Raw genomic sequence first — 24,198 nt, 5'->3', positions numbered from 1 at the left:
CACCGGAGGTGTCTCTGTCTGGCTGCCTGCCCTCCAAGCTGCACAGCCTGAGCTAAGGAAACAGATTGCTGCAGGAAGTATTTGAGTCTTTTTTTAAAAAGGCTTTTTGTTTAATATACTTTACCCTAATAAAAATGATTAGTGGGGAGAGGTCCTGACTGCTGCCAAGGAGAATACAGGATATTATGTATTAAACTGGCTTGGGATGTAGGTGCAGCTTCTTACGACTCAGCTCAGAGCTGGTTCCAATCCTCTTTGCTATGTTCAGACTGGCCTCTGGAGAGCAAAATGTCCACATGTAGGGGTTTTGCGAAATGCTTACACACTAAAGTTGCCCAGCATGAGGAGGAGCTGAATTCCTGGAAGCAGAGGCTGGAGGTGGCCTTTTGTCCTTTGAATTTTGATGGGGAGAAGAAGAGCCAGACTGCACTGTCCTAACCTTACTACACAGCCATATGAAAACAGAGCCCTCTGCAGGCAGATAGGGTCAAAGGAATTCGAGAAATTCCCTGACAAAGAAGGGGTCAAGAAGGGGAGGAAAGGAATCATGCAGCTGCTAAAGGACAGAGATAATAAATGACACAGTGTGGCGAGGGTCTCTCTAGGTGTGTGCTGTATCACAATACACAAGACTCACTGGGACAGGCCTGGCCACAAATAATTTAAGACTAAAGCTCAGTTTGGTGGCACTCATCCCTTGAACTGGTCACACCCGCAGAGAGATGGCCATGGACCCGTCCTCTCTCTGGGAACCAGAAGCTCTCCCACCTCCCCTCTGACCAGGCCCCTACTCTGTATCCCTTCTGTCCCTGTGGGGAGTACTCCGTGTAACTTACTTTTTGTTTATCCTCCCTCCAACCAAATTTCCCCATCTTGGTGCCTATTCCTCAGTGCCCAGGCCTCAGTCTGTCAAATCACAGCACACGTGCTTATAGCAAGGCACCTTCTTACTTTAAGGCCAGTCCTACAGCACCTTTCTAACAAAATATAATAAGTAGGCATTTTTCATTTTTTAAACTCTTGTCTAAGGGAAAAATGAGGTTTCTGATTGCTCAGTGCTTCTATTTTCTTTTGTAGTTGAGTGTCTTCTAGATTTTCACAGAAATAAATGTCCTCTTTGAGCATATAAAGACATATGGTTCCAAAGAAACGGTGGGAGGGGCTAAGAGGAGGGAGGAGAGTGTGAGGCAAGTGCAGATTAAAATCCACTCTTGGGAAAGCAATGTTTGTAAAGTATCACCTTACCCTGGTGATGCCAGCAAGGTACAACTAACAAGGCCATCTCCTTATTAAGTTGAATGTGGCACCCAATGCCAGGTAAGGTCCTGTCACAACCAGAAAGAGCTGACAGCATGAGAGCACTGAGCAAGCACTTGAAAGGCCTAGAGAAGGAAGAGAAGGGCATGGCAAGGTGCCAGAGCTTCATCGCTGCCATGGGCCTTGGCCGGGGTTCATGAAGACGCCTGTACAGTCATTGCATAGTGCGGGTTTCATGTGTATCATTACATCAGTACCCAAGTAGGTGGAGAGTCTTATGAAAGGGACTCCGCCTGAGCTACTTTTGTTAACTGACAGGGAATAGCCAAAGGCAGGCTATCAGGATTCTCTTCCCATGAACCCCCAGCAGATTAGGTGAGCTGCTGTACCTTGTCATTTTCTACTTGGTGAATAGGGTTGATTTCAGTTTGCTGGAGAAGGACAGAGAGATGGGTCCTCATCACAGGCTCCCGACTAATGCTGCTGATGGCGAAATGCTGGAGAAACCTACAAAAACAAAGACAATGCTCTAATGTTACCACCACCAGTTTTGCCTGAATGCACCCATTCACATAAGAATCTCCATAATTAATTGATAAAAAAAACCTTAGAGAGATTTTTTCTAGAGAATAAAACTGTATATGGTGTATCACTATTAACTTTTACAATAATCCCTAAGAAGTTATAAAGAAAAAGGAGCTTAGAAAGGACCAACATTGCCCTGGCTGGTGTGGCTCACTGGATTGAGCACCAGCCAGCGGACCAAAAGGTCACCAGTTCGATTCCTGGGTCAGGGCACATGCCTGAGTTGCAGGCTAGGTCTCCAAATGGGGTGTGTGAGAGGCAACCAATTGATATATCTCTTGCATATCGATGTTTCCCTCCCTCTCTTTCTCTCTCTTTCTAAAAAACAAATAAAGACAATCTAAAAAAAGAAAAAAAATGGACCAACACTGACATTTCTGATCTTTCAAAAAACATTTCAAAAGCCAGAACATTAAACATCTATGAACAGAAAGCCAGAGCTCACCAGTCCAGCTCTGGGAGTTTGGCTGAGAGTAGCTTTAGAGGACTTCGTTTCTCCTCAGCAGAATGGCTCAGGACATTGAAGAGCTTCTGTGCACTGGAATGTCTGGAATACCAAAAGTACACAAATTAGAACCACATCTCCCTATAGCACATGTACTTTACATAACTTGCTCTGATGTTTTCAAGCCAGAGTCCTGTGACAAAAGTCAACACTTCTAAAACAAGCATCTCACTGACTTAAATAAAACATAGCATTAGTGCATGATGACTAGTGTACCCACATAGGAAGGTCGGCCTGAAACCCTTGGTAATACTACGAATTTCTGATTCTTGGTGGATTTCATCCTTCTTGACTTTTATTTCCCTAAGGGCTCATGCTACCTTTAAGTTGGCAGCACTGAAAATGACTGTGCCGGTCCTTTTAGAAACCAAGACCCCTGTGTTACGTAATGCAAGTCACCCTGCAGAGAGAACAGACATGCACAGCTTACGGAAGTAAACATAAACACTGAACACTTACAATCTCTTTTGTTCCACAGATAATCCATCTTCCTGGATCACTTTTAAAGACAGCCCTGACTTAGCTTGCTGTTGCCAGAGGGAGAAGACCTAAACAAAACAGAATTTGAGCAAAGAACACTTTAAACCCAACAACAGGATATGGAACCCACATGGGGATTTGATGGTTGTTGAAAACCTAGGCTGTCAGTACAGAGACAACTCATCATAACAAACAAGTCTGTTTCAAAAATAGAGGCTTGAAGCGATTTTCTTCTGAATTTTTTAAACTAGAATTTCTTTCTGGGTTCCTGTCCCAGGGATTCTGCTCCTTCAGAGGCCAGGAAGTGCAGAAGGTGTCAGGTAACACTTTCTGGCAGAAGGGGCATGTTCTTTGCTGGTGATAGGGCCAGACAGAACAAGTGGATCAAGCAACCCCTGCAATGGAGGCAGAGACATGGCTGAAAAGCATCTAGGGGGCTGCCTCCATGTTCCTGGTCGAAAGGATAAGCACAGGAAGGTAGGAAGGACCAGCAGGCAGTAAGAGGGAGACACAGCTGGCCTGAGACACCACCTGCAGCCAAGATCAGCTCTTGTCTCCTCCACATTCTGTGAACCTGTCCTGAGGGAGAGACACTGTCCTCTCACAAGCTGCTGTAATCACACCATTCCAAGCATTGCCACTCGTCATAATGCCAGCCATCTGTTTGACTTTAATTACTGCTTGGTCTCTAAGTGGGTTTTACAATTCTCAGCAAACTCCCTCACTCATAGTCTGTGCTGAGTGCCTAAATATGCAGCCTGCCATGTGGGACTGCTCCCAAGGGCAGGGCCAGTGAACCGGGGGAGGAAGAACTTGGGGTGGGGTAGAAAGCTCTGATACAGTAGGTAGGGCCCAACAATTCAACCACGTAGCTAAAAGGAAAATGAGTTTAATTAGGATTTAAAGGGACAGTGAAGATTTTTCTTAGCTGCTAAAAAGCCTTTTGTCCAGTTGCTTTATGTTCTCACCTCTCAATGGCAAGGCATCATTCCAGGACCCAAAGGGATTAGAAGCAGCCACCCTCACCAGCCCTCCCCACACTCCTCATCACCTCACTGTTAACCCCGAGAGGCCACCTTACCACCTGAACTGCTAGGGAAAACTGCTACCAGTAGTTTTGCTAATGATTGATGTTACCTCTGAGTAAAATGCTTGGTATATCTTTGATCTGGGGAAAAGGGCAATCATCAGAAAACTGCTTGAACCATGGAAGTGAACTGGGAGATAGGGAAGTAATGAGCTTCTGAAGTCAATCAGAAGGGCAGCAACAACGCTGGTGGAATCCTAAGAGAAAAAGAGGGAGCACCAGTGAGAAAAGCCATTTGCATGTTACCAGTCCTCACAGCTACTGTCAGACACATATAACAAGCTTTAGTGCAATTATTTTCATATTTTGTGGTTTACTGGGGTTCAATTATAGATGTGCTTTCCAATACCCAGGTATGCAAGATATAGGAAGCACAAGTTTTTCCTAAAAATGTCATCTCAAAATTCTTTCTAGGGTATTAATCCTTTATCAGATTTACATTTTCTCCCATTCTGTGGGTTGTCTTCACTTTCTTGATAAGTGTCCCTTGATGCAGTTTTTAATTTTGATGAAGTCCGATTTATATATTTTTTCTTTTGTTGTCTTTGCTTTTGGTGCCATATCCAAGAAATCACTGCCTAATCCAAAGTCGCAAGGATTTACTCCTATGTTTTCTTCTAAGAGTTTAATTGTTTTGGCTCTTACATTTAGGCCTATGCTCCATTTTGAGTTAACTTTTTGTATGTGGCATAAGGTAAGGGTACAACTTCATCTTTTTGCATTTGGATATCCAGTTGTCCCAGCACCATTTAAATTTGTAGATCATTTTGCATAATATTGTATTCTACTAAGTCTTCTAATCTGTAACATGGGATGCCTTACCATTTATTTAGGTCTTTAATTTCTTTCAGCAATGTTTTATAGTTTTCGGTGTACAAGTCTTTCACTTCTTTGGTTATATTTATTCCTAAGTATTTTACTCTTTTTGATGCTATTATAAATGAAATCATTTTCTTAATTTCTTCCAAATTGTTCACTGCTAGGGTATATAAATGCTACTGAATTTTTGTGGGTTGATTTTGTATCCTGCATCTTTTCTCAGTTTGTTTATTAATTCTAACAGGTTTTTTTGTTGACTCTTTAGGATTTTCATATAATCTGTGAATAGATAATTTTACTTCTTCCTTTCAAATTCAGATGCCTTTTTTCTTTTTCTTGCTTAATTGCTTTGGCTAGACCTTCCAATACTATGTTGAACAAAAGTGGCAAAAGCCAGCATCCTTGTCTTGTTCCTGATCTTAGAGGGAAAGGTTTTTTTAACACTTAATTTTTCATTATAAAAGTAATATGTTCATTAATTAAAAATACAAAAGTAAAACAGAGAAGAAAGGTTTAAAAAAATAATCCAAAGTCCCATCACCTAAACCCAACTACAGCTAACATTTTAATATTTTTCCTTCTAGTCATTTTAAAAAATCCATCCATTGAATTACCTTTTTTAGGCACTGGGAAATCATTTTCTTTTTAACAATTCTGTGTCTTACTTTAAAACTTAATTTATGTTAGCATCTTTCATGTTGTTGCAAATTATCTGTATTTTTGTTGTTGTTGTTACGAGCTGTAAACATTTGCAGAGACTGCCTCCCACCTCCCTCTAAGGTCACCTCTATGGCTGGACATTTCTAATACTCCATTTCTCCTCTGCCAGCAGTACCTTTCACTTACTTTTTGCTAATTTATTGTCATGCATGGTAGCGTGAGGCTGTTTCTAATGGGCTTCCATATACAGGCATACCTCAGAGATATTGCAGGTTCGATTCCAGGCCACCAAAATAAAGTGAGTATCATAATAAAATGAGTTGTGATCTTTGCTGATGAAGGGACTTACCTTCAATTTGTAAAAAACGCAACAACTGTGAGGTGCAATAAAACAAGGTATGACTGTATCTGTTAACTAATCTCATGTTTTCAAACACCCCTGACTTGGGACTCAGTGTTTCCATGTTAACACGTTGCGTACCGGGGTATTTAAATGCCTTTTAGAAATAACGAGAATTCTTGCCACCCGTACGCAATGTGTTAAGAAATATAGCTCTCCTTAGAAAAGAAATATTAACTCATTTTTTAATCACCAAAAATGTTTCCCCAGCTTCATTTGTTTTTTAATTCTCTTTTTGAGATACTTTTTAGAGTTTTAAATTATTAATTAGTTTGATAAATTTTGTGCTATATCATGGAATGGAATACTATTCAGCAATAAAGCAATTAAAAGGAACTGACTACTGCTACACACAACATGGATGAATCTAAAAATCATTATGCTGAGTGAAAAATGCCACTCAAAAGGGTACAGAATGTATAATGTCTATTTATATAACACTTTAGAAAATTCAAACTAATCTATAGTGACAGCTAATCAGTGGTTGTCTGAAGTTAGAAGGAGGGAAAGATGAACTGTACAAGGGCAATAGAAAACCTTTTGGGGGTGATGAAAGTCTTCTGTATCTTGATTGTGATGGTGGTGTCATGAGTGCAGACATCTGTCTAAACTTGAAATGGATACAGTTAATTGTATTTAAAGTATCCTTTCATAAATTATCGGCAAAAATTTTAGAAATCTGTAAGTGGTCAAATCTGACAGACCTTTATTGTTTCACGTACCTAAGGAAGTTTCTAAGCTAGAAGTCTTCCTGTCCCTAGAGGTTTAATAAATATTCATTTTTATATTCTTTCTACTTGTAAAACTTTAAAGTATTTAATTTTAATCTGTCAGAAATTTATTTTGATTTTTGACACGAGGTAAGACTCCATTTTCTCCCTAAATTAGCTAATTTATAGTCCTAGTACTTGACTGATTCATTCTTTCTCCCCTGGTGTTGTAGAACTCTTTAACGTGATATCAAAGCTTTCATCTATAGGGTTATCTGTTCTGTCTTATCGGTCTGCCTGCCTTTTTAAATAGCCTTTAAGGCAGCAAGTTCTATGTGGGAGAAAGAGTTCTTTCAAGAATTGTTCACAGGATTCATTTTCTGACCATGTGACAAAACTGCACCACCTAGTCTCTGTCTTGGCTTCCAAACAAGTTGGTTTTAAAGCTGAAGTTGAGTGTCACACTGAGAGACAAGCTGTGCTCTGGCCAGGAGGTAGATCCTAGAGGAAACTCATAACTACCCTCTTTCCCCAAGGGGAAAAGGGAAGTGTCGGTGCAGAGTGGGGAAGGTAAAGGGTGGTTCTAGGGGTGAACGCACAATGGGGTAAGGCTAAGTCCTCATGGGGAAAATTAGCCACTTTTTTTCCTCTCTTCCTCACTTATAATTCTTTCTCATGCTAACGGCTGAGTGGAGCCCCATCAATGCCCCAGGAAGCAGCTTCTTTCCAGATCTTAATTGGGTGAGTTTGTGTTCCTGGGCAGGAAGCCATCTCTTAGGGGCCTTTGGAGGCCTTCTTCAGCCTACCTTCTGATCCTCTTTGGTATGAGTTAATTGCCCAAGGGTAGCTGCTGGCCCTCCTGATCCAGAAGCCCTTTCTAGCTAAGCCCTTTAGAGAGCAGCAAGGTTGACAGGGCTTAGGGCCCTGAGAGTGGGCGGGCCTCTCCCTGCCTGCCTGTCTTAATGGCAGTGCTGATTCCAGATATCCTGTCCCATGGTGGTAGAGTGAGGACATGTAGTTACTTGGTTTTTCCCTCAGAAGAGTGAGTACCTTTCTTAACACCAAAGCCATAAAGTGGTAGAACACCTACCCCATCATAGAACAAAATGGAATTCACATGATCCTTGGAAATGATGATACTTGCATGATGACGATGAGAAAATAGAAGGCCACTAGAGAAGAAATACACTTTCCCTGGAAGGAAAAAGAGCTGGTCAGAGCTGGAGAGCTGGATCCTGGGGGCCAGATTTCAGTGCCCTTCTTGTAGATACCATGGCACGCCAGAGTGGTAACTAGAGAAGAGTATCTGTAGTGTTTCAGTTACGTGATTTTTATTTTGAGCCCTATGCTCTGGAGAAGCCAATGTACCCTCGTAGAGCCTCAGAGAGAAATGAGGCATCAGACACAATCGTTGCATAAGAAGTAGAAAAAACAAATAAGTTATCAGCTGATGGGGAAAGGCAAAATTCACACTCAAGTATGGGTATCTTTCAGGGAAACACTAGAAAAGGCTCAATATGTCTGCTCCATTACTGAATTTACAGGTGCCCCTCTCTCCTATTTTGGCAGAAGCTGGCTCAGCTCTAAAGAGACCACATCCCTCACTTAAGGCTCAAGAAGGAACACTAGGGTCTCAGCTAAAGAACTAGCGAAGGGAGCCTAAGGGTCTGTTTCCAGCAAAGGAACATCTAAGCTAGGCATAACCGGGTTCTACAAACACTAGAGGCCTGCTCCTCTGTAGTTCACAGAGCAAAATGGGTGAGATGTGGACATTGGAAGTAGGGTGGGCAGGACAAGGATTAAGGTTTAACGAGAGCGGTTGTTTCTGGGATGGCCAAGGTCATTCAGAATAGCTTGGTATAGGACCTAGGGGGCAGACCACAGAAAGATGGCGGAAAAGAAGAACAGGGTTAAGGCTGAGCCTGGGCTTGCTTTGGAGACCCAAATGAAGCACCTAGGACATCAATAAGACCCCTGGATGAAGTTGTTTCCTGGAGCTAGTACAAGCTAGATCCTTTCTGTTCCTGTAACAGACTTCCTTTCCCTGTTCTCACATATAGAGAAGTACTTCTTGGAGTTTAAGATAGAGGCGGTTTTACGTAAAGGAGGAAGGTCTGGAGCCTGCATATTAATGAAAGAACTAGATGATCAGCCCGAAGGAATTAATGCCAGCATTACCATCTGTGGTGGCAGCAGCCAGTGACCAGCTAGCTCACTTCAAGGCATCCAGGTTCAAGCCCTGTAAGCCTCCCGCCTCTAACAAGGCCTCCTTTATATACATCCTTGCCCTAAGGCCCTCTTGAGTAGTGGCTATTCATGGCCCAGCCTCACTCACCCTGTACCAACACCAAGGTTCCTCACTGCTGTTCCCAGACCATCTCCCTCCATGCTGGCATAATACTTTCATTCCCTAAGAGACACAGCCCCTCCTGTCCTTCAGTGCTCACGTCTACTTCCCTCCTAATTGTTCCCCGACACCTCTAACAACTTCTGAATGTATTCACAGCCATCTCTTTCAAAGCCAACACTTCCTTTCCTTCTGTGAGACCAGGGCAGGGCCCACGTCACATTCCAGCCTCCCTGTTCCTCAACCCCAACTCCACAGCAATAAACCAGCACCTGGAACATCTCAACCTCTGGAATCTTCAGCTCCCGAACCTACTCTCTGAAATTATTATCCCTTTATCCTTTTGATATCTCACACCTAAAACTTCATTCTCTGAGGTCACTGAGCCTTCAAAGCCTCCAGTCCTCCTATTTTCTCCAATTGCTCAGAAATCTCTGACTTTCCAAGGCAGATCCCCCAGGACAGGGTCTACTTTTAAGCTCTGTTTTGTCAGGTGAAGGTATGGAAACAGATTTTACTTTACTATGCATCAAGCATGTTATATGCATAATGGTTTTCCGTTTCGTAACAGTTATAAAAGAAAGTATTCTTCTTCTTATAGGACTGATAGGGGAACTTAAGTTTAGAGAGATTTCCCCAAAAGTCATAGAAGTGCCTGATGGTGGAGCCAGGTACAAACACAGGTCTGTCTGATGCCAAGGCACTGTACTATGCTGGGCTCTTCCCATTCTCTCACCCCTTTCCCCTTCACTTTCGTTCTCTCCAAAGCCCGCGCGTGACTAATCTGACCATGGGCCTTCTCTCATTCCTCAACTTCAACAAGCCCACGTGCTGCCCAGCAGCCCGTCCACTGCTGTCTCCCAACCCTTTCTACCAACTCCCTCACAGCACAGCCAAGACCTTCAACACTCTCCAAACACAAGATGCCTTTACCTACTGTTTACAGAAAAAAGCAGGTCAATAAACATCAGGAGGTAGAAGCTGCTTCCCTACCTACTGCTTGGTATTTGCACCCTTCCAGAGCCTGGGCTTACCCTCCACCCATGTGCCTCTAATGTGAAGTTTCTCAGAAATAAATCCAGCACACTCCCGGACAAACCTCAAAATCCTCCCAAAGCTTCCAGAAAAGAGCACAGATCCGAGGGTTAGCACATTCTGAGTACTCACTGGGAAAATTGGGAAAGAGGTAGAACAGGGAAGTCATCTCCAGCACTTCTTCTCCCTGTAGACTTTGAAGCCTCAAAATAAAATGTTAAAGAGGAAGACAAAAACTCACAAGGCAGCACGGGAAGAGCACTCACTATGGCTCCTGGCCTAGGAGAGACTGTAAATAAGAAATGGTTCTAACACTGGTGCAGCTACCCCTCAGTCCGGCTCTGGGAGCAGAAATTCTGCCATTATTCTCAGAGTACACATGAGATAACTGGAGTGACTCACTGGGTGGCCCAGTGCAGTGCCCTGGTTGGTCTTTTAGATCCTTATCTAATTTTTGGTAATAATACTTCTGGTATCTGCTGTGAATCATGACTGTCAGGCAACAGTCTAAAGGGACATGCCTTTGCTGGGGTTTCTCAGTGACTGGAGTGGCCAACTCATGATGAGATCTTCCTGGTTCATTGTCTCATCTCTGGTGCCCTTACTGGATGGGCTCTGTCATTCCTTTTCCATTCTGTGAGTCTGAAAACCCAAGGTGAGAGAATGCTCTCTATTACCACTCAAGAAGCAGCACGGGTCCTTGTCCCATATGCCAAGGTTGTGGGTTCGATCTCAGTCAGGGCACATACAAGAATCAACCAATGAATGCATAAATAAATGAAACAACAAATCAATGTTTCTCTTTCTCTTCCCCCTCTCTAAAATCAATCAATAAAAAATAAAATAAAATAATACATAAATAAAATCTCTAAAGAACTACAGGGAGAATGAAGAAGCTCCTTGAGTGCTAACCATCCACTGAGGCCTGGAGTATTAGTAAATATATGATCAAGTGATATTTAACAAAGGTGCAAAGGCAATTCAAAGGAGAAAGAAGTCTTTTCAACAAATGGTCCTGACAAAACTGGATACAGCTATGTACAACAGTGAACAACAACCCATATCTTGTACTGGACTGTCTGCACATTCCTACCAGCCACATGGAAAATCTCATATTTTGCAGGGATATCAGGTAGAGTACTCAGAAGGATTCTGCCTCTGTAGTGGGGTAAAATTAGCCCTAAATTAAATGCTGCTCTACTATCTGCCCAATAAACTTAAAGGCAAGACCCAAATGATAGAATTAGAAATAAAAAACTATATTAAAACAATTATTATAACTATCCCATATGTTCAAGAAGCTAGAAGACTGAATCATGTTAACTGGAGATATATAAGATGTAAAAAAAAATTAAAATCTAATTTCTAGACATAAAAAAATACAATGTCAGAAAACAAAAATACACTGAATGAGGGAAATGACATTAGACAGCTGCTGAAAGCTGAACTAAGCTATTCCACAGCTCAGTTGCTTCAGCGTCCATTTTGTTCGGCCAAGTGGCCTACAGGGTCCTTTAACTGACAATAGTCCTCTTGTGCAAGCGTAGGTCTCAGATAATAGTCTACAGAGTCATAAACAAATACAGTAGTCCCTTTCTATATCGTGGTTCACTTATCGCGGCCTCACTGTATCGCAAGATTTTTAAAAATATTTTATTTAATTATTTATCGTGGATTTTTCACTATATCGTGGGATTTTGCAGTGCTGTATATGTATGTTGTTAAAGTTACGTAAGTTTAAGAGTGTAGAATATGTTTAAGAACATAAGTAGTGTTTATAAAAGTGTGGAAAAGGTTAATAAGGGAGTGGGAAAGGTTAATAATTAGGGACTGGGAACGGTTTATAAGTGTGTGGGAAGGGTTTATGAAGCCTTAAAATACATATAAATACTAAAATAAATGTAAGGTTCCTACTTAGCGGATTTTCACCTATCACGGGGGTTGGGGGGGGGGTGGTCTAGAATATTGATGAAAAAAAGCAAGTTCCAGAAGAACACCCAAAGTATGATTCTATTTGTATTACACTGAAAAACAAGACATTGTTTAGGGATATAGGCATATGTTGTAAATCTCCAAAGTGAGCTCCTGAGGACCAGCTACTGGGTAGCTTGCCTGACCAAGGTCAGCAGAGTGGAGACGAGAAGGGCACATGAAGGACATCAATGAGCAGGAAGCTGCATAACAAGAAGTCTCACGATAGGAGAAGTCTCTAACCAGGAAGAGAAAAGGTTCCAGAGCTGAAAGCATTTCAAGGGAAGGGAATTAGACCTAGACTGACCTTTAGATGCCACCATTAACTTGCACTATAGACCTCAGGCAAGTCTTCACCTTCAGTGGGGCTCAGTATATAATGATCAATCAAGATAATGCATGCTGAAGAGCCTTTTAAGTGCCTTCAGAAGATGCGACAGATAAATTTCAACTCACCACAGTCTCAAGTAGAAGCATATTTACTAAGACACTAATTGCACTTAAGCTTCAGGACCCCTCACTTGCCCAAGCCCCTGAGAAGAGCCCCTAACCATTTTGTATTATTTTTCAAGAGAGCCCCTAACTGATATCAACTTCAAGCTGCACAACACTGACCTGAATCCCAAAATGGTGAAACATTTAACACACAGCCAGAGGAAACTCCTGTTTAAAATTTCTGCTCCTTCTGAATTTTCCTCCTCATGAAACCATTCCCTAATTTAAACTACATTTCCTTCAGGAACTAAGAAAGTCTGAAAATTCTAAGCTTTCAGAAGAGTGTGACAACAAGGCTCCAGAAATCCCTGGCTGTGCCCTTTATTCTTGTATAGAGACCCCAGGATACACTGAATCTTGCTGGATAGCGCAATACAAGATTATTTTTGTAACAAGGCCCTTTGCTAAGGTACAAACTAACTTGGCAAATATCCTTGCTAACTATTATCACTGGCTTAACTATGACAGAGCTCAAGCAGCTCTGAGTAGCGTCGACAACCTGCCTTAGGACACTGCCGTCTCGCCCAAGGCGGGCAGCACAGGCCCATTCTCCCTGCCTTCAGCAAATGTTCCAGACTCTCTGGTCCTCTGCAGCAGCATCTGGAGAGACAGAAATGCATGGGCTATAGCACAGGAACAGTGACAAATGCTATTTCTTACTAACCCAGCATTTTGTGGAGCACCAGAACTCCTTGTGCTTTGTCTTCAATGTGAGTGGAAGAGCAGAAGCTGAACCAGTGATCTGAGAAAAAGGGAGATGAATTTGCCACTGGACAGAATTATTTTCAAGAACAAATGACCCAGAAAGGGGATTTGCTTAGTGGAGGTTGAAAATTTGTGGAGTAAGTCACAACTCTTCTTCCACAAAATGGCTCTATCTTAACAGGGAAAGAACAGAACTCATTGAAAAATGTTACTTGGGCCCTGACTGGTGTGGCTCAGTTGGTTGGGTGTCATCTCACAAAGCAAAAGGTCGCCAGTTCTATTCTTGGTCAGGGTACATGCCTGGGTTGCGGGGTCAGTCTCTGGTTGGGGAGTGTCCCAGAGGCAACCGATCAATATTTCTCTCTTACATCAATGTTTCTCTCTTTTCCCCTCTCTCCTGAAATAAATAAAACCTTTAAAAAAGGAAAAAAAAAAAAAAAGAGAGAGAGACAGAGCACACTCAGAGGGCATAGTTAAAAGTACTGAAGGACTATTCCCAGGCCTTTAAAACTAATCCAGAAACCGGATTTTGCCCAGCTGGATTTCAAAGCTGCAGTGGACTGGTGACTCCTTTTTATCTTCAATTTATCCCCTTTTGAACCAGAATGTCTGTAACTGTTACCCTATGCCAGTCCCATCCAGAGTGTTAGGAGGGCTGGGGCAGGTAACTTGTCTCTTTAGTTTCACAAGGCCACAAATGGAGAGCAACTGCATTCAGGAGTGGTACTCAATGGATTCCACTCCAAGGCCTCATCTATACCTGATTTAGATGATCTTGATGATGAAATTTTAGATTTTTGAGCTGAGGAGATTTAGGACTTTGAACTTTGAGTTGTTACCATAATGGGATGAGGACTTAAGAGGAGGTGACTATATTCTGCACGTGACAGAGACATGAACCGTGGGCCAGAGAGTAGACTGTGGAAAGAAGTAGTTTAAGATGGCCCCCATAACCTTCACCCTTAGTGTTACTCCTGTGTCCAAGTGACCTTATAGGGTAAAAGAAAGATGATATGAGTGCATCTCCTCTAGTCACAGGAGCCCTTTGTAAGCAGAGTTTTCTCTGGTGGTAGCAGAAGAGGAATTCAGAGATGAAAGTATGAGAGATTCAACAATGCAAGGGAGGTTCTCTGTTGCTGAGGTAGAAAGGTCAAAGGGCAAGGACCATGGGAATGAGAAGCTAAGAGTGGCCCTGGCTCACAGCCAACAATAAAATGGGACCTCAATTCTACAACCTAAAGGAACTGGATATGCTAGTAATCCGGATGAGCTTGGGTGCAGGTTCTTCCCCAGAGCCTCCAGATGAGAGCCCAGTCTGGCTGATACCTTGACTTTGACCTTATGAGACCCTAAACAGGAATCTAGCGAAGTTTGCCTGGACTTCTGACCTACAGAACTATGAGATAATAAATGTGTGTTCTTTTAAGCTATGAAGTTTGTGGTAATCTGTTACAGAGCAATAGAAAACTCATCCAGATTTTGTGTAGGTCTACAGATTCTATTTCTGCACATGTTGCTGCTCTAGCCAGATCTGAGAGAAATTCTCGGCCAGCAACAAGAGGACCAGGTGCAGTTTTGGGGCCAGCCCTTCCTAGAACATGGTTCTTCTTCTGAAAAATGGGTGGATCAAAGGGAAAAGCTGGAAGAAAACACTTGTACCCAACAAGCCTTTTCAAGTATCAGATGTATTATTAATCACAATACATATGCTGATACCTACAAAAGAAGGACCAAGACACAGCTCACCTTCCTCAGGCCAGGACTGTGGATTACTGGAATAAAGGTATGCTTCCTCTCCTCCTGTTAGCAAAGTTCCCAGGAAACACTCATCCCCCTTTAAAAACAAAAACAAAAACAAAACACAAGGAGCAAGTGATTCATAGCATAAACATACACAGAATCAAAATTCTTCTTGCCATGGTTGTCTACAAAAGCTGCTGAGTCAGCCTCAGATATATCCAATCTCCTCCACCATCTTTGGCATTGTTTGGATCTTTGTCATGTTACTGGAATCCTTTGACTTGTGCTGAGAAAAAGAATGTAACGTCCTCTGTGAGTCCAGGCACCAAAGCTTGCAATGCCTGTTCATGTTCCAGTAAATTTCTAACTACTGGAGGTGGCTCTTCTTGGCCTAAAGCTTTAACCTCTCAGCTCTGCATGTCTAGGTCAATCTGAGATCTGCTTTTAATAGTATTGGGAGATTAAAAAAATAACACTGCAAGGCAGAAATGGCAGAAAGAATCCTTCTAATTGTATACCTCATAAATTGTTATTTCTAGAGCTCTGCTGGGAAACAGGTTTTGAGACAAAGAGGTACACATCCTTTAGATTAGTCCTAAAATGAGACACTTTCAATTATCTTTATATATACTGTTGACATTTCATTTTGATATGATGTTAACATTAAGAATAAGGCTGGGGGGAAACCTAAAATATTCCCCTCAGCCCAAACTAAGTATAGCAGGCAAAAGGGTTTTGGACAGGTGTGACGTGCGTTGCACACCTTCCTCCAAAGAAGCCTTTTTCTCCCTAATGTGGGACATGGAAAAATTAATCCCTGCCTTTTGTCATCTAGTGCTTATGGATTGAATGATGTCTTTTAACCCTGTTGCCAAAGCTGTTGCCCCCAGAATACAACAAGGATGCCAGCCTGTTGAACTGAGCATGCTGTGGTTCAGGGACAGCCAACTGATCTGGAGTCTGCACGATCCTTCCCCATGTGGGAAGGGCACCCTCCCCTCCACACCCTCACTCTTATTAGGGATTTCTGGACCCAAGGGTAGGTAGGATGATGACCATGTCCAGCTTGAAGCAGCTAGAGAAGCACAAGACCTTCACCCATTGTCCTTTATAAGATTATAAAGGGTCTTAAGTCTGAGAGGGGGGAATTATTATTTTTTCTTGTTATAAAAAATTAATTAATTAATTTAAAAAAAAGAATATAAGAAAAGGTGAAGCCAAGGAACTTATATGAATGACTCATGGACATGAACTAAGGGGGGTGGTATTGCTGGGGGAAGGGGGGTACTGGGTGGAGGGGAGCAAAGGGGAAAAAATTGGAATTGTTGTAACAACATAATCAATAAAATATACTTAAAAAAAAAAAAAGACTGAGAGGGCTATTTACCTCCACTGCTTGCTGGTTTTTTTCAGATAATTTTACTTCATTATCTTCTACCTGTGTCCAAAAGGAGTACAGATTTTCAGTTACTACTTCAAGGGCAAAATTCTGCTAGGTGTCTCCACCCCCACTCCATCCCCGGATTAGAATATTTCCAGGAGACTGACTGGGCAGTCCCTCCACCAAATCCAGTCTCTCAGGTCCTCATGTCTGGTAGAGTTGGCTGCTGTTCATCAAAGCTCAGAACCCAAGGCCATGACAGGCTCTCTCACTAGGACCTGAGGTTCTGCTAAATGAGCCTATGCTATGTGGAGAGGATATATTAGTCTCCACTTACACTTCAAAGAAAAGCAACTATTATTGGGGATGAAGGAAACAGAACATATTAAAATACTTTGAGTGCATTCTCATTTAAACATGTTCATGTTGAGGATAACTCTTGCTCTTCTCTATCCGTGCAAGAACTGTAGAAACAGAATATAAAGAGCTCCTAAAATGGGTACTCAGACCATTACCAGACTCACTGCTGTCATACTATCTATGTCCCAAGACAACGGAGTTTCAGACCAAGTCCTACTGATGAAAATGGGGCCTTTCCACACATAGAGAAACACCATTGTACGAACTCAGTAGCCACCATTCTGACCAAAGAATGGAGCTACATAATCCACTCCTCACTATCTGTGTGTGACCCCGAACAGGTTGGTCAATTGATAATCCTCAGTCTCCTCATCTATAAAATGGGGGTATTAATATTTTTCCTTTTCCACATTTAATAGGGACCCAGATAATTTAGTTCATTTCTTTTCGAACTTTTCCAAAATTACGAGAATTAAATAAACTAGATTCGTTTGTATAAAGAAAAAGCTGGGATAAAAACTTCCATTCCTGAACAGCAGCTAGTTCAGGATCTGACAATCCACCAGGGAGCCAAGGAAAAGGCTCTTCCTTATTTACATCCCCAATTTCTCCCCATTTACATCCCTTTCACCTGAAGAATGACACTAACCAGCCAGGAGCAGAATCTGGGGATGGCGGCTGTCAGGACTATGAAGCTGGTTTCTGTGTTAACAGTGCCATCTGTAGGAAGACCACAGACATGCAGGTTACTGCCCACCACCTGAGCCCACCTTACAGGCCTCAGACAGCTATGCCCTCCCCCTTCTCAGGATGGGGGTAGGAGACTTCTCCTCTTAGTATAGAGTATGATGCCCTCAGGAAATGAAAACTTCCTCATCAGGAGATAGGGAAACTAATGAAAGGTTCCCCATGTGATTAACTGTATTATTATTTACAAGAAATAGAAACACATTTAAATGAAGAATTCTGGAAATTAGTCCTTTTTATCTATACTTTTAATTTTTATCAAGATAGTACAGGTGTGAATATATTAAAAATCAAACAAACAAATCATCCTACCAATACTGGATAGTATCCTTCTCTAGAAATTTTTACCAATATAATGGGTAAAAGAATGAATCTATTGTTTCAAACTGCTTTTTCTTGACTACTAGTAAGGCTGTACACATCCATATATATGTATATGTAAAGATAATACATATGTTTTATATATACATAACTGTTTTGTTTTTCCATTCCTGTGAACTGTCTGTTCATATTTTTTGCCCATCTACTATTGGGTAGCTTGTCTTTTTCCTATTAATTCATAAGAGCTCTTCATAAATTAGGATATATACCCTTTTACTTATCACTAATATTCAAATATTTTCGCCAGTTTATTGCTGGTCTTTTGACTTTGTTTATGGTTTATTTTGCCAAAATTAAAGTTTCAAGCTCTGCTTTCCAGGGACCATATACACTTACCCTTTTCTTTAACCAAGATCTGAGATGTCAAAAATGATTCTGAGAAGACCACAGATCCTAAGCATCCCCTTCCTCCCAGCAAGTCAGGGATGTCATAGACAGTCATACAGGCCTGTATCAAATTAGAGTGCAGTCAGACCAGTAGTTACTCTTAAACCTCCAGGAAGAGACCCATAAGAAACATCACAAAATATTGCTTTCAGGTACATTTAAAAAGAAACTGGAGAGATTCTGAGAAAAACTCAAGTTATCTGGAAATACGTCTCAGAACTGGGAGATAACTTCAGGATAACACAGGCTTTCCTAAAAAAATTTTTTTTTAATTTACAGTAGTCCCTCTCTCTATATCGCGGTTCACTTATTGCGGCCTCACTGTAATGCAGGATTTTAAAAAATATTATATTTAATTATTTATCGCAGATTTTTCGCTGTATCTCGGGATTTTGCGGTCCTGTATATGTATGTTGTTAAAGTTACGTAGGTTTAGGAGTGTAGAATATGTTTAAGAACATAAGTAGTGTTTATAAAAGTGTGGAAAGGTTAATAAGGGAGTGGGAAAGGTTAATAAGGGACTGAGAATGGTTTATAAGTGTGTGAGAAGGGTTTATAAAGCCTTAATATATAAATACTAAAATAAACGTAAGGTTCCTACTTGGCGGATTTTCACCTATCGCGGGGGTGTGTGTATGTGTGTCTAGAACGTAATACACGCGATAAGTGAGGGAATACTGTATTGGTTTAAGGGGTTGGGGTGACGGAGGGGAGAGGGAGGGAGGGAGGAAGAGAGAGAATTGTTGTTCTACTTATTTATGTATTCACTGGTTGATTCTTGTATGTGCCCTGACTGGGGATCAAACCCACAACCTTGGAGTATCAGGACAATGCTCTAACCAACTGAGCTACCTGGCCAGGGCCTATTTAACTGTCTTTCTTTCTTTTTAAAGATTTTGTTTACTTATTTAGAGAGAGGGGAAGGGAGGGAGAAAGAGAGGGAGAGAAACATCGATGGACTGACTCTTGCATGCCCCCAGTCAGGAACCTGGCCCGCAACCAGTCACGTGCCCTCACTGGGAACTGACCTGGAGGCCTTTGGGTATGCAGGACGAAGCCCAATGCACTGAGCTTCACCAGTTAGGGCTAACTTTCTAATTAGGCTTAACAATGGAAAGGTTTATCTAAATTTGTTTCAAAGAATTCTGAACATCTGAAGATACAGAACCTTCCCAGCTACATGGTTGCTCTTAAGTGACAATGAAGTCCCACTTCTTTGGTTTCCAGATCAATCAGGAAGATAAATTCTGTGGATTTCTAATCTCTCACTTTCATATTTGGCTTCTGGTATTAAGGAAGGGGAGAGAGAACATTAAAAAGAATACATGGAGACTTCCGGTCAAGATGGAGGTGTAAGTAGACACCTCCTCGCCTCCTCGCCCAACCATAGGAAGAATTACAAGCAGATCTCAAAACAAATAACACTCAGAACCGTCAGAAAATCAAGCTGTATGGAAGTCCAACCACCAAGGAGTATGGATGTGGTGGGCCTGGCACAGCTGCTTGGGCACCCTCAGAAAGCGCAGACTCACCCCTGCTGCAGCTGAAACAGTGCTAATAGACCAGTCTCCTCAGGTAAGGGATGGGCTACTTAAGTCTCCCACCCACTTCTTCCTCACCCCTCATAGATGCACCTCTACAAGTCATTCCCGGCCAGCTGACTGATAAGAGCTCTGCTTACCGTCTTCACAAAGTATAAGCTATCTCCACTGTCCAGAGGCACAATTCTAGAAAAGAGATGGGAGACAGTTATTACAGTTACAATATTTTTTTCAACTTGGCAGCAACCTAGATTTCTCTCAGGGATTTTCAAAACACTGGGTTACATGTATGCAGAATTCAAATGTAGGCCACTTGGAAGGAATAGGAAACACTCAGGGTACAGGGTCTCAGCTGACCACAGCCAGTTCCAGACTCAACCCTGGAATGATGCTACTGCTAGGTGTGGAACTGTGAGAAGACAACCCCTATCAGCAGTTACAAGGTAGCCTTTCTTCTCTTTTTGCTTCTAAAACTTACCCAAATGAGGGTGCATCACAAACATACTTACCTTCCCTGATTATTCACAGCATGAATATTAAAAGCCATCTTGGAGCTGTAGACCCAAAACAAAACAAACCCAGTCAGCAGGCTCTTGCCGACCCCAGGGCTGGTGCCCTCCCCGAACACCCGCTGCTGCCGTGCACCTGTAGAGGGCCTGCAGCTAACACCAGTCATGGCCCCCTGGGCAGATTCTCAGGGCTGTCTAGGGCAGAAAACCCTAGGACTGTTGCCCACTGCAGACTGAAAGTGACCCTCTACTGACCCAGGGCCTCCTGCCCCACAGCCTGACATAATGTCCTGATCCTCCTCCTCCTTCATTGCTTTTGGGTCAAGCTGCCATCCCTGCTTGGGGTCTGAGCAGAGGCCATGTCCCATGTTCCTCTCAGGAGATGACTTGCTAACTTGATGCAGTTTGAGAGTACTCAGTGCAGTGACCTTGTGGAGACATAGGAGTGGGGCCCTAGGTAGAGGATTGGCTCTGGAAGATTCTCCTCCCACTGCCTGGTGTTTTCTCTTTGTTCCTTTCTCCAACTAGGGTGGTGGACCCAGGCCTTAGCTTAGTGTTGCATGGTGGCCTGCCCTGGAAAGGCTGAGTGACTTAGGCAAGGCCACGAGGAAAAGAGGAATGAAATGACTGTATCAGCCATGCCAAAGGTAACAGAGAAAACCCCACTGCGACAGCAGCTAACATTAACTTGCCTCCTCACTCTACCGGGTGAGATGAGGAAATTGATGCACAGAGAGCTCCCTATCTTGTCCAAGGTCACACAGCTGGGGCGCAAAAGAGTTTCCTCAAACTTAGGTCACCAGGAAAGGAGAGTCCAGGTCAGTGCAAGGCCTTATGGGAACAAACTCACTCTCTCCCTTCCCTCTCATGGCCAGAGTTACAAGATCCAGAAGCCCCAGAGGAAAGGAAACCTGAAGTAAGTCTAAGACCTTGTACCAAAGAAATCTGGCTCTTTCTTCCACTCCTGGAGGTGCAGAAATAGAATTCTTGTCAGAGTAATTGACTGACTTATCTTTCTAAATGTTCCTTCTCATTACCCAATGTTGCAGATGTAAGAAAATGTGAGGCACGGAGCTGCAGCACCACAGGCACAGAATAGGAATGTTCTTAGAAAGACTTCCCAACACTGGTGTCTTTTGACTCCTTTGTTAAAGGTGCGCCTAGGTGGTCCTCACATAGGACAGTGGGCAAGTGAACTGGACCACAGAGAGCCACTGTGATGTGGAAGGAGATACGTGATGGCAGAATGCCAAGGGAGCCAAATTCCCAAGAGTGTCTAGATCCTGAGACATAGCCAGGCTCAGGGTTTCTGCATCCGAGAGGTAGATAAAGCCCCGGGCAAGTCTCTTCTAAGCAGTGACTGTCTTCACATGCCCAGGGCCCCTGACCCTGACATACCTCAGCACTCATGTTCCCAACTTCACCTTTCTAACCTCTAAACTATGTTTTTCAGGTGTCCGATGGTTCCAGTATTGATCTGCCTCCCATTCCAGTGTCAGGACATGGCTTTCTCATACCCTCAAAAGGGAAATGGAACATCAAGGGAGAAAGGGTCTTTACAAAAACACATTTAAAAAATGTCCTTATAGAAAATGTCAGCCATTGCTTACCGTAGGGCTGCCTTAAACTGCACCAACTCGAAGGACTCTAACTCAGATCCCATGGTCTGCTCAGCTACCTCCTTGGCCTATAAAACCAATAACAAACCAGAAACAATTAGCTTTCACAGCAGGAAAGCGTACAAAGCACTGATAGAAAGCCCTTCTAACATTTGGCCAGGAGAACACTGTGTCCCTCCCCTCTCCGTGACTATTTTGTATACATCAATAGATTAAACTGAAAACATCATGTTAGGGAAACAGGAGCCTGCCTTCTTCAGGCTGGGTTCACAGGAAATACTTCATTCAGGTGGGCACTGGAACCTGATGTGCCAGTGAGCTGTAACCAGCAGGGAAGGTGCCATTGTGAGGTCTGGAAATGCGCTTTTTCCTCCCCTCTCCCCTGGCCCTGGGGGAGGGACTCTGGCCCTCAGAGAGTTTGCCCAATGCTAAGACTATTCCAATACCTAGAGTTACAAAAGATCAGTTAAAAAACAAAGGTGTGAAACTGAGGTCGGCACCAAATTCAAGTTGACTGAGGAGGGGAGATGGCAAGGAGCTGGTGACTACGCTACAGTCTCTCTGCTATCTACATCATACACAACCTTTCCAATGTCAAATGGCTTCCTTCAGGAAAGGTCCTATTGGCATTGGGGGGCATCAAGCCGACTCTTCTCATCTCCTTACTGGGTCAGATATAGGAATCCAACTCAGCAGGGCAGGTTAACCGCAAAACAGCAAGGAAGATAACGGTCAGAGAACGAGAACACATGTGCTTGTCTAGGAAAGGCAAGTCAGATTTTCTCATCTTCAGTTTTGTTTTTTTAAACACTGAATTATAGGAAATAAACTATGTAGCTCAAAAAGAAAAAAAAAAAACCACACCAAATTTTATTAAAATACACAGTAGAATAAGCTATATACATATATATTTAACATCCAAAAGCCTTTAAGAAACTATTAAGTAAAATAATATGCTATAGAATGATTTTTCTTAACACAACCAGATATCTACAAAGAAGTGCTGATTAGTTGTCATTCATCAGAGAAGGGCAGCTTGGTCAAAGGCAGTACAGGCAGCGCAAGCTCAGCGCTTTAAAAGCGTCTCTGTCTGGTGCCAGCTCCATGGAGGACCAAGCTCACGCAAAACTGAGTACTACAAAGTGTCCAAAAACAAAACAAAACAAAACAAAACAACTCCCACACGGAGGGGTAAGAAGTTTTACATTAAAATAACTTCTAAAGAAAGAGAAAGATGGTATTTAAATTACCTTTGTTAGACTGGAAGTTTTAGCATAACATGCAATGCCAGCCAAAACAGCCTCAATAACAGCAGCATATACCTGGGACAAGAGCCTACTTTTAAAAACAAAAAATATAGGTTAACTACAGTATTACAAGGTTTCATCAAAAGCTGCATGCACAAAAATGACATTCCCTAAGGGACTGATTTTCACCCAGAATGAGAAGTGAAAAAATGGAACTCACTGATTTCTAAACCTCTTAAAAGCCACTTGCCCCATTGGATTTTATACTCTTCTCTGTTAAATCATAGGAAGAGCCAGCTCCTCTTAATTCTGTTCAAAAGACCATCTTCCCTCCTTGTAATCCAATGGAAGAAAACCATGTGGGTCCTTGGGGAGCAGCTACCCAAGGGCCCTAAATCCCTTCAGTGTCGTGATACAGATTTGCTGCTTTTCCAGGGACCAGCTACACCACACCTTCAGGTCATCTCAGGACTGCTAAAGGCTGGCTGCTACTGGAACCTCAGGGGGCAAAAGAGATTGTTCTGGGGAGAAGATGGGCTGCACTTCAATTCAAACAAACAGTTGGAGACCACTTTCCAAGCAGCTTTCTTCATCTAGACTAGCAAAGGCTTCTTAGGGAAAGCATTCCCTTCCTAGAGCACCCCTCTCGCCAATCCTGCTTTCTCCCTGACTTCACACTTCCCAAAGTCATTATAAGAAAGTTTTCTTCTTTGCCAGGCTGGGAGTACCACCAAAGCCCCTAGGAGAGTTAAGGCTGGCAGTCTTTAGGGCGGGGTTTCTCAGTCTCAGCATTGGGGACAGATAATTCTCCAGGCACTGCCAGATGTCCTGGTGGGGCAAGGGGGCTGGTGGGAGTGGTATGGTAAAATTACCCTTGGTTGAGAGCCACAGATTTAGGGGAAGGAGACCCAGAATCTTATTAGGATAATTACAAAGAAAAGAGGCTCCTCTATGAGGCTTTTAAAGGTAAGGGAAGTGACTGGCAAAGAAGTGACAAAGCCTTAGCTAAAAATATATTTTTTAGCTTAAGAATCTTGAAACAGGGAGAGGAAGGCGGCAGGAGTTTGAAAGAAGGAATGACCACAGAAATGATCTGGTCTAACCCTCTCATGTTACAGAAGAAGCAAGCTGGGCCTTTGGAGATGGAGTAAGTTGTCCAAGGCCACAGAAGACTAAGCAGATTCATACCCAGGTCTGCTCTCAGGCTGGTGGTTTTTGACTGTTATACCT

The 24,198-nt window shown here is 42.6% G+C and overlaps 1 protein-coding gene across 1 annotated transcript in view; it reads right to left on the bottom strand.

Moving 5' to 3' along the window:
• DNAAF9 (dynein axonemal assembly factor 9) overlaps positions 1-24,198 on the bottom strand; it is a 117,731-nt gene that overhangs the window by 35,099 nt on the left and 58,434 nt on the right. Inside the window, exons 13-25 of the mRNA XM_090286105.1 lie at positions 22,972-23,059; positions 21,713-21,789; positions 20,103-20,147; positions 19,734-19,779; positions 18,002-18,113; positions 17,187-17,257; positions 16,184-16,234; positions 14,803-14,890; positions 7,594-7,697; positions 3,965-4,111; positions 2,807-2,895; positions 2,288-2,389; positions 1,647-1,764 (exon numbers count right to left, since the gene is read on the bottom strand). Of these exons, the coding sequence (XP_090142231.1) occupies positions 1,647-1,764; positions 2,288-2,389; positions 2,807-2,895; positions 3,965-4,111; positions 7,594-7,697; positions 14,803-14,890; positions 16,184-16,234; positions 17,187-17,257; positions 18,002-18,113; positions 19,734-19,779; positions 20,103-20,147; positions 21,713-21,789; positions 22,972-23,059 (1,138 nt within the window). The remainder of the gene's footprint in view (positions 1-1,646; positions 1,765-2,287; positions 2,390-2,806; positions 2,896-3,964; positions 4,112-7,593; positions 7,698-14,802; positions 14,891-16,183; positions 16,235-17,186; positions 17,258-18,001; positions 18,114-19,733; positions 19,780-20,102; positions 20,148-21,712; positions 21,790-22,971; positions 23,060-24,198) is intronic.

Source organism: Furipterus horrens, unplaced genomic scaffold (assembly GCF_987537825.1).
Source record: "Furipterus horrens unplaced genomic scaffold, mFurHor1.1.pri manual_scaffold_8, whole genome shotgun sequence".
Classification (NCBI taxonomy): domain Eukaryota; kingdom Metazoa; phylum Chordata; class Mammalia; order Chiroptera; family Furipteridae; genus Furipterus; species Furipterus horrens.
The sequence above is the reverse complement of the archived record's forward strand: the minus strand, read 5'-3'. Positions and strand labels throughout refer to the sequence as shown.